This window comes from Alnus glutinosa, chromosome 6, assembly GCF_958979055.1.
Source record: "Alnus glutinosa chromosome 6, dhAlnGlut1.1, whole genome shotgun sequence".
Classification (NCBI taxonomy): Eukaryota; Viridiplantae; Streptophyta; class Magnoliopsida; order Fagales; family Betulaceae; genus Alnus; species Alnus glutinosa.
Window position 1 is genome coordinate 23,962,894 of NC_084891.1, and position 10,777 is coordinate 23,973,670.

At 38.3% G+C, this 10,777-nt stretch overlaps 1 protein-coding gene across 1 annotated transcript; it reads left to right on the top strand.

The window, feature by feature from the left end:
* The first annotated feature begins 1,168 nt into the window (after nt 1-1,168).
* On the top strand, nt 1,169-9,175 carry LOC133870861 (QWRF motif-containing protein 2-like). The gene is made up of 6 exons (XM_062308106.1): nt 1,169-2,879; nt 5,648-5,767; nt 6,243-6,359; nt 6,442-6,531; nt 8,463-8,570; nt 8,766-9,175. The coding sequence occupies exons 1-6, from the start codon at nt 1,452-1,454 to the stop codon at nt 8,817-8,819; spliced, it is 1,917 nt and encodes a 638-aa protein (XP_062164090.1). The 5' UTR covers nt 1,169-1,451; the 3' UTR covers nt 8,820-9,175.
* The last annotated feature ends 1,602 nt before the right edge of the window (nt 9,176-10,777 follow it).

Below are 10,777 nucleotides of genomic sequence, written 5' to 3' on the forward strand. Positions count from 1 at the left end.
TCCTAAGGTGGCAAAATATCATATCTCTTTGGCTATTATAGTTTTTTTTTTTTTTTTTTTTTTTTTTTTTTTAAATATGATATTTTACTACTTCAAAACACAACTCTTGACCACCTTACCACATCCCATGTGGCAAAGTGGTCCCTTAGCTAGCTTTAAGATTTTCTTTTAAAAAAAATAAAAAATAAAAATAAAAGTTACCACGTGGGCAAATGTGATTAGGAATTGTATCTTGAGGTGACAATGTATTATGTCTTTTTTTTTTTTGAGGGGTTAATTTGGATTGAAAAAACACATCCAACTTAGCTTTTTCAATTCGATTTTTTTTTTTACATATTTTAAAAGCATATTAATTAGAAGAGTAATGTTACTCTTCACACTATATCACACTGACTGATGTAACGTGTTTTAAGTGACCGAATGAGTATGAAGAATAACATTACTCTATTCAAAAATATTTTCATGTCATAATTGATTTTTTTTTTTTTCGTACTTGTTTTTTTCTCCCATAATAATGTCTACAATGTATAGTGAGAAAAAAGAAAAAAAGAAAAAAAGAAAAAAAAAAAAGGTATGAAAGCAACCATTCATAGAATCATAATATCAAAATAGACATGCCATATTCTTTTAATTTTCCTCTTCATAACAACATCACAATATTAACTATTAAGTATATCATCATCTCATACATTTATTTTTGTTAAGCTTGATGTGTGCCGTAGATTGGATGGCCATGGACTATAATCATGACTAATCATTTCTTCAAATTAACATTAGATTGATTCAATTTGGGGCGCTTTGGTCTGAATCAGACTTTAAAGCAAAAGCTAAAACGGCTATTTTTAATTTCTTTCCCCAAAAGAAAAAAATTAATAATAATAATTTAAATTCCAGTGTCGTTTGCGTAACGTCTCTCCGAAGATTCACACTCCACGACATCCCACTCCACGCCCACGGGTCTCCTTGCAATCTTTTCGGATGGGATTTGCTTTGCTCGTGTGCCGTGCAAACGACTAAAACCTCTCACTAAAACCCCACCAAAACACTTAACCACATTTACATAAATACCCTTCACCTACACACGTTGCGTTTTGAACACGCGAGTTGCCAATTTTTATAAACTGCGCGAGTAGTGATTTCATTCTTGTGATTTAAAAAAGTAAAAGAATTTAGTTAAAATCTCCGGCCCAAGCACCGTTCCTTAGTATGACAGTTATGCTCTCAAATCTCGCCTAAACACTTTCCCAGTCGCTCTCTCGCCGGCGATACTAACGGTCATATTTCCGGTCAATTTGTCTCTTTAAAATTTTTTACTACAATAAAGCCTCTCTGATAACCTCATCAAGATTTGGCTCGCACTCGCTCTCTCTAATTCTTTCTTCTTCTACTCTCTCTCTCTCTCTGTGTCGCTCGGTTTCCAATCCAAGCTTGCAGGTTTCGGCTGCTGGTATATGAGAGCTGAGGAGACTTGGAAGAATGAGATTGGGGTTGATTTTGGGATATTGAAGATGGTAGCTGCTGTGTCCACGGCGTTGAACCCGAAAACAACGACCCGCGGTGGGCCTCTGCAAAACCCTACAAGGCCACCTCTGTTGCCCTCCGAGCCCGACAATGGCATCGCTCCTCACCGCAGGCCCAAAGCCCGAGAAGTCACTTCTCGCTACATGTCCTCCTCCTCGTCCTCCTCTTCTTCTACTTCTACTTCTTCTTCGGCTTCGAATTCTCGACGATGTCCATCGCCGTCGGTTTCGAGAACGGCTACGATGACGCCGATGCCGTCGGTTTCGACTCTGGCGAAGCGGTCTCAGTCGGTGGAGCGGAGGCGGATGGCCACTCCGCGGCCTAATTCTCTGGATTTGAGAGCCAATGGTGAAGTGTCCGCGGCTCAGAAGCTGTTGTTCACATCGGCGAGGAGCTTATCGGTGTCGTTTCAGGGCGAGTCGTTCTCGCTCCAGGTCAGCAAGACGAAGTCGGCGCCGGCGCCGAGCGTGAGGAAGGGTACGCCGGAGAGGAGGAAGGCTACGACGCCGGCGAGAGCTGCCGATCATACCGAGAATTCGAGGCCGGTAACGGATCAGCAGCGATGGCCTGGGAGGTTAAGGCAACCGAATTGTATGAGTCGGAGCTTGGATTTCACCAACGAGAGGAAAAAGGTCGATGGATCCGCCGGTAGTGTGGTTAGGGCATTGCAAAATTCAACGGTGGACGTTAGCGCGAGACTTTGTTCGGAATCGGAGAAGGCAGTTGAGCTTGCTGTTGAGGGCGATTCAGGCATAGTTGCTTCTGATACCGAAAGCGTCTCTTCTGATAGTACTTCTGGAGCACAGGACTGTGGTGGTGGTGATGGTGGAGCACAAGGGCAGCGTTGTGGGCCTCGTGGGATAGTAGTCCCGGCGAGGTTTTGGCAAGAGACTAACAACCGGTTGCGGCGCCAACCAGAGCCCTGCTCGGTGTCAACGGCAAAGACTGTTGGCACCAAAACTATGGCCCCTCCTCCACCAAAGCTTATTGCGCCCAAGAAGTTGTCCATTGATAGTCCAGTATCTTCCCCCCGAGGGGTTGCAAATAGCAGGGGACAATTGTCTCCTGTTCGAGGGGCGGCTCGGCCAGCGTCACCGAGTAAGCTTGGACCATCGTCGCCGTTGAGGGGAATGAGCCCGTCTCAAATGCGGAATTCGGTGGCTGGTACACCCAATAGTAGTTGGAGCAACACGCCGTCGATTTTAAGTTTTGCTGTTGATGTTCGGAGAGGGAGGATTGGGGACAACCGGATGGTTGATGCGCATTTGTTGAGGATCTTTCATAACCGTTTCTTGCAATGGCGTTTTGTGAATGCTAGAGCTGGTGCTGCCCTCTCTGCGCAGAGGTCGAATGCAGAGGTATAGGTCCTGAACTTAATCCTGAGCTGATGTTGATTGTATTATATTTCTATTTTCTCTGTTGCTACATTGTTCTTTCAATGGTGGTCTTTTTTTGTTGAATGTGGAAATTCAATTATCAGTTGATACATGGTGTAATTTTCCTTTTTGTTGTTGTGTTTTCCATAAAAATTTATTTTGTTTTTGTGGTTCATCATTAGGATTCTTTTGCTTGCAAAAACTATTGATTACTTAAAATATAGTGTGGCATTGATTTCATGTTCTGGTACCCACGGAAAGTATAAGCTGTACCATATTATGATCTGGTACCATGTTATCTTCAAAATGAAAAACTCATGATAAGGGGAGAAAGGATGCAGTATGAGGTAGGCGAGAAAAAGAGAATAGTATATGCAGTATGCTTGTTGAATGCTGGATAGATCAGATGAATAAGGTGGGTCAAAAAAAAAAAAAGAACGAAAGAAAAAGTGTCTCGTGCAATACTTTGTGTGGAACTAGCAATGAGCATGGTGGAGTGGAGAGTTCAGTGGAGGCAAGGGAGGTCGAAGGTTAAAAAAGTTGAATGTGTAGGAGGGAGAATGATTGGTTTATAAGGAGAAGTTGCTCTGAGGAAGAAGTTGAAAGGTGTGTTCAATAGATTGATGCAGTAGGAATTGCAGGAGGCAAAGATTTGGGATATCTGGCTTAAAAAGAGCAGTCTTACAATTTTTTATACATCTTGCTATTATTTGTTAAATGGTTGATCACATTGGTAGTTGGTGATAAATTTGTGAATGAGCAGTAAAGAGTGAAGAAATGGAATTGTTCAACATAAATGAAGCTTTTATTAATTTCATATGATTGAAGAAAAAAACAATTGTAATATCTGAACTCAGGTGGCTGGGGAGGGAAGTTGTTGTAGAGGGGATGATGGAAATGTAGAAGAGAAAGGAGACAAATTTCGTCCTGAGTTAGATAATGATGTGTTAACAAGGAGCAGCATGAATATTTTGTGCACTTCTGTTAAGAGTTAATATCAATTGTCAGTTTTGTAAAGGTGTGATTTCGAGAAGGGACTGAATGAATATTTTTTAGTTCCTTAAAATGTTATAGGCTGTACATATAGAGAGAAGATTACAGGCCAGTTTAAGTTTAGTTCATGGATAGATTACATGCAATTAAAGTAATTCTTGTTGAAATATTTGGTGGTTAATTTCTGTAGTGTTGCATTTGTATGATTATTTTTAGAGGAATAAGGCTCTAAACACAACTTTGTCTTGAAAAATGTTTTAGAGTGATGGAAAAACTTAGATTTTCTTAGGTTTCAAGCAGTGCTATCTATGATTGCAGAGAATAGATTTTGGGAATATGCAACCTGGAGATTCCATTAGTGTCTGAGTCAAAGGGGGCACATGCTGCTATGTTTTTTAGTTAGCATCTGGGTCGAACATGAAGTTAGCAAAGAGTAAGGGTTGAATAGTGATCAACAGTGGATTGACTAGTGATCTCAAAACTTCATGCTCTTATATTTTACTTATAACTGAATCAACAGAACTGAGAATCACTTTGCAGTATTTGAGTCATTTAGTAAGTGGCCCTTATTAATAGCACCATATCAGTGACTCATCAGTAGCACTAGTTTCTCCAAATTGATCCTTCATTAGAGCTGTTGAGTTTCATCTTGGTCTTATAGAAAGAGTAAAATTTTCAATTTCCTCTGATAACCAGCAATATGGAAGGCTTCATTTCAGAATAATCTTGTTATAATTACCATCAACTGTTGTGAGTACAAATTAGTTCTCCAAAATGCATGTTATCATTTTTGTTTTCACAAAATGGATCGATCTGCCCATGAACTGTTAATCTCCCTACCATTAACTTGACATTGTTCTTCTAAATTATGTGTTCCTATGGCCGGGGGGTTGGGGCGCGGTGCACTCCCTTCCCCTTGCGGCTTTTCAAATTCCTCCTTTATTGTAATGGCTTCACTATACTTAGCCTCTAAAGTTTCTAGATTAGGCCCCCTTATATTTTTTCTTTCCTTTCATTCTTTATTCGTTTTAGTTGCCCATAAGTATAAGAGAATCCTCCCTTACACCGTAAGAAAATCTTTTACTTCTTACTTTTCAAACTCTTTAATATAATCCATATAATATCATTAATGTTTTAATTTTTAAGCTTAAAACTATTGTCTACATACATGATTTTGATTAATCACTCCTCAGTAGGCCACATGTTCATGCTAGTGTGATATATATGGGGTCAATAAATTTGTGACAGATTGTCTTGCAACCCAGTCATTAGTTGTTCAGATAGGCTTCGGACATTAGCATCATATTGAAAATGTGCATGAACAAATGGTAATCTGGTGATGATCGCATTCAATAGGTCTCGTTCTTTCACATTCCATGCATTATATGCATAGGTTGGGTCCTATGTAAGATGTATATGCCACCATATTGTGTTATGTTCGTAGAAGATGCAAGCCAAAACCTTGGTGTTGTGCATATGTGTGTGGACCCCCCGGAAAAATTCTCTGTTTATGCCAAAGAACTCAAGCTATGTAGGATTTCCAAATATGCCATGGTTATATCTTGAAGACAAGATCTATGCCTGTTGAGGTGACATGCGCATGCACATGTGCTCGTGCACACAAACAGAGCATATGTTTATTTTCTTGTTTTGCTTGTCACTTTTTTAGTGTTTCGAATGTTTTACTTTTAGCTATTCAGTTTAACATCTCAAGTTATTAAGAGCAATTTTCTTGTATTAATGTTTCTTTGTATCAGAGAAGCCTTTATAACGCACGAGTAACTACCTTAAAACTACGGGAATCTGTTAGAGCCAAGAGAACTGAGTTACAACTGCTGAAGCAAAGTTTGAAGCTAACTTCCATCCTAAAGGGGCAAGTAAGTTTTGTGACTACACTTTTCTTATGTATATAATCAACTGTTAAATGTGCCTAAATGTCATTTACTGTTTAAGAGAATTGCCGTTGTCATTTAGTTTATTTTTAGTTTGGCTTATCCATGTTTTCCATAGTTGTTTGTGAATGATTCAGTTAATAGGTATGCAACTGGTATTGAATGATTTGATAAAATATGAATAATTGCTGGATGAGCTAGGGAAGCAAATTCTTACAAAACGGTCTATGATACACCTAATTCTCTCCTCGGTCATTGGCTTGAATGCAATTCTATAATTCACGCTTGCTTAAAAATGTTAACAACAGCTAACTCTTAGTTTTTTTTTTTAAAAAAAAAATCTCTCCCGTTGATGTCATGAAGATGTTGAGATGAGGCATGATTGTAAATAAGAGGGTTTGTTAGCACTGCTTTCTGTCTAAGTGTTGCATTTTGTTCTAATTATGCTTGATGAGTGCAGATGACATATTTGGAAGAGTGGGGTCTTGTGGACCAGGATTACTGCAGTTCTCTGTCAGGGGCTACTGAAGCATTGAAGGCTAGCACTCTCCGCCTTCCAGTTGTTGCTGGGGCAAAGGTAAGCATTAACATCTCTGCTGCCAAAAAAGTTGTCATTATTTTGGCAATAAAAATTTCATTTGGTTCTTTTGTTTCTACAGGCTGATGTCCAAAATGTGAAGGATGCTATTTGTTCAGCTCTTGATGTTTTGCAAGCTATGGCATCCTCAATCTGTTTATTGTTATCAAAGGTGATTTTTTTTTTTTTAATCCCGAGTTGTTCTATGGTTGTTGCATCTAATTTCTTCTTTAAGAGGGGGAAAAAATAGAAAGATTTTATATGCAGGAATTTGCAAACATTGCATGTTGTATTAATTTTAAATGGAGCATAAGCTAAGCTGTGTGCATAGGTGGTGGTTGTGGTAGGTCTAAGGTTTGAAACTTGCCTAGCAAAAATGTTAAATACAATATAAAATCCCTAAGAAACTAATTTTATAGAATATGTCATGGTTGAAATAGTAGGTTATAAAATAATCTGTTGCTTTCCCTAGTAATGGCATTAATCAGATCTCCATGGCCTTGGTGAAGATGTGAGCAACAGATAATTTTGTCCATGGAGATGTAATAATTTGTTCATACATGACTGATTTATCCTCCTCTTATGGTCCTCATGGATTCTTTGAGTGAAGACCATTTTCTTCTCTGAGTGGGTGCTATAACTATAACCCTTGAGGTCACTTCCATCTAAATCCTATCTTCTTACTTCGTTGCGGCCTTGCGGGTGTTTCAGCTTTTCTGCCTTTTCACCCTCTTAATTAATGGCACCTCCACTTTTCCTCTTAACACACCCTCTCTTCAATTTATTCCTTATTATATCCTCCTCTTTTGGTCCTCATGGATTCTTATATCAGCAGATGTGGAGGTCATTTACTTCGTTGTGGGTGTTTCAACTTTTCTGCTTTTCTTCTTTTAATTAATGGCACCTCCACTTTTCCTCGTATCTCTTCAATTTGTTCCTTATATCCTCCCCCCCGGGGAAGAAACTCTAATGTCATTCCGAAATAACACTAGACAATTCTAGTTTTTTTTTTTTCCTTTTTTTTATCTGTCTTTTTTATTTGTTTAATTTGGTTAGATTGTTTTTTATTTTACATTTCAACTTGTGACATCTCCTGCAAAGGATTCCTTACAGCCAAATTGGAGTTATTTTTTTGATAAGTCCAAATTGGAGTTGGAGTTATTTTAATCCATAAATGCCATGTTGTATGTCAATTTTGTCTCCAGTCAGCGATCTTATCTGCATACTGTATATGCTTTTACGCTTGCAACACTCACACAAGCACTTATATTGCACATGCATGTGTCTGATTTAATTTCCGGATGTATTCAACTTATTTAATTAATCTGTATCGGTCCCTCAATGTAAAATTTCTGTACAGCCACATACATTGGCTTTTACAAACACTGTAAACATAATGAAATTTTGAAGGTAAATGAAAATAAAACACACTGCTAATCTGTGTGAGTGTGTGCGCTTACATTGTCTTGGATATTGCAAATGTCTTCTGCAAATTTACTTTTTCTCTCCTTTAGAATTTTCATCCTTGTATATTCTTCAAATTCTTTTCCATTTTAATGATTTGGGATATTGAAGTCTTACTTTGTCTAGCAATTAAATTAGCCTGCTACTTAAAACATTGTTCAACACCAACTAGCCTTATCCAAGAATCTGTGTGCACCTATGCAATTCTTTCTAGTAAAAGAAGTTACGCTGTTTATCATTCATCATCTATACTGCAGGAGCCAAAAGATTTTATAGTCTAGCAATCTCATTTAGCACCTGCAATCATGGGCCTTTATTAGCACCTTAAAGTCCTCATACACAACGGACATGCAGCAAACCATGCTCAACTTAATCCCATCTTTCTTGTCTTTTGATTTCTTAGAAGTAAAGATGTGTGTGTGTATATGTATATATATATATATTTCAGTTTAGTTAGGTGATAAAGAACAATTGCGAGTTCTTTTTTTAGTCCATCCGACAAGATAAAGTTGCCACTCGCTTTGTGAATGACAACATATTACCCTAGTTCAACAAACTTTGAATCGTCCTGTTTGGAATCATTTAGTACAATCCTAGCTTATTTTTCCTTAAGCCTAAAACAATTTGTTATTGATATAGGTTGGGGATGTGAACTCTTTGGTTGACGAACTTGCAAATGTAAGTGCCAAAGAGCGGGCGTTGCTTGATCAGTGCAAGGATTTCCTGTCAACAGTTGCAGCCATGCAGGTAATTGTTCTATTTTGTAGTCATTGCATAATCCCGGGAACGTGGCAACAGCTATTCCCACAGCCATGTCCCCCTGCCGCCATGGCTGTGCGAGTAGCCGCCATTCCCAATAAACCCAAGAAAAAGTAAAAGTCTAATTTGCTTCTTCATTGAATAAACAACATATCTGTCATGACAATTGTAAATTTTGGCCAGGTGACGGAATGTAGCCTGAGAACACATATTGTACAAGTAAAGCGTGTACAATGAAAGTATAAAGCTCCTAACCTGACAACGAAAGTATAAAGCTCCTACCATTTGACTGCCTACCTTAATACCTAACATCACATCACACCTTTTTTCCTTGGATCCTTGGAATCAGAGGCAATAAAAGAGAGTTATGTTTGGTTGTGGCATAAAAGAGTGCTGATCTTTGGCCCTTTGTTGGTACATAAAATTTAGCGGTATGATGGTATTTCCTATGAATGGCAGGAAATGGACGTTCTTAATATCGAAATTAGATCGCATACATGTATTTTCTTATAGGCCTGAGGAATGTATATGTAAATTTGTGTAATGATGGTTCCAGCTTTCCTTAATTAATTCAATAGTGTTCTTTTCTTAAATTCTCATTCACTTTGTCTCCTACTCTGTTTTGCCCTAATGTTCTCTTTGTATATAATTTAGTTACAAACAGCGTTTTAATAAAATCATTTTTTTATGGGCTACTACGGTGCTTCCATTGGATTGAGGTCCGATGTAATTCTAAACATTGAGAAGTGACTGATTACTGTTATACCCTTTGAGGCGGTGGTCGGATTACTACAACAACCCAATTGGGGTGATCGGCTACCCCAACTACACCCTCCTTCAACCTTTGAGGGGTAGTAGTTGGTTACCCCTTTTAAGTTTGAGGGGGTGTGGTTGGCCATCCCCTTAGTTAGGGGTGGTTTGGCCAATCCCAACAACGCCTTTGGAGTGGCTGACCACTCCCTCAATGGATGACAAACCACCTGAAAGAATGGTCCAGCCACCAATTAGCTTCTTTTGATTTTTTTATTTTTTTTTTATATATTTTTTTTTAATTTACGTGTTTAAATCCAAACCGTTCATTCAAATAAATGGTTTGAATCTTTGGAACTGCAGACCCCTCCAAATCATTGGAGTTGAAAGAGACCTCAATATGCTTCTATCAATCTCTTAGCCCAGTTTGGCCTTGGCCCTCTCTGCTTTCCATATGTAAACATAAAAATATCAGCCATATGCTGGTGGTGGCATGATCATAAGTAGGATGGACATTTGATTCCTTATTTCTTATAGGGTTTTTTCTTTTTCTTTTTTCTTTTTTCTTTTTTCTTTTTTCTTTTTTCTTTCGAAGTACAACAGAAAAAAAAAATAAAAAAAAATAGAAAGTTAAGGAACTCTAAATCTCTTTTAGAAGTCCATCCCAAAACATGGAGGAATGGTTGCAGAAAGTAAAGATAAAGAAGAGGTGAGAATGTAGTTAGAAGAAAATTTAGTCGCAGCCTAATTTGCCACATGATGGGTATAGAAGTTTGAACTTCGGTTAATATTACTGGCTGACCAGCTAGTTGAAGGTGGGATGGCGGAAGTGAAATCCGAGATAATTGACGAGATACGCCAATGTTGTGTGATTGTCGGATTGTTGATGGCAAGGTTGACTGTGAGAGAATCTCCTTTGAAAATGACATGAGACAGTTGCATTGAAAGGCAGAGTTGTGCAGCAAAAAGGGTTGTAGTAGCTTCTCCATACAATGGGATGAATGGTGGACTAATCTTAGTAATACATTGGATAATGGCTCCATTGGAATCCCTACAAACAACAGCTTGTGTTGAGAAACTAATCCTGATGGCTGTTTCATAATTAATCTTGAAGCAATCAGGTTCTGGCTTCTTCCATGCTTGTTTCACTAAGATACTTTTGTTTGTCCAGGTAGAGAAATGAGTCTGAGAGGCTTGATTAACCGCAGAAGATATAGATAATGCATTTGGAACCAAGCCTTCATGAAAAGCTTTATTGCATAAGAATCATATATGATCGCAGGCAACCATAGCAAATATTTGAAATATGTGTGAATCTGCCAGAGGAATACCTATAGTCTCCGGATGCAAAATAAAATTCAACCAGTCAGACATAGTAGAAATACGCAAAGCTGTAATATCCAGAGGCCAGAAAAAATTTCTCCATATAACTCGTGCAATAGGAC

Coding starts and splice junctions, on each gene's coding strand:
- LOC133870861 (XM_062308106.1), top strand. CDS start 1,452: ATGAGAGCTGAGGAGACTTGGAAGAATGAGATTGGGGTTGATTTTGGG. Junction 2,880..5,647: donor CGCAGAGGTCGAATGCAGAG/GTATAGGTCCTG, acceptor TCTTTGTATCAG/AGAAGCCTTTATAACGCACG. Junction 5,768..6,242: donor CTTCCATCCTAAAGGGGCAA/GTAAGTTTTGTG, acceptor TGATGAGTGCAG/ATGACATATTTGGAAGAGTG.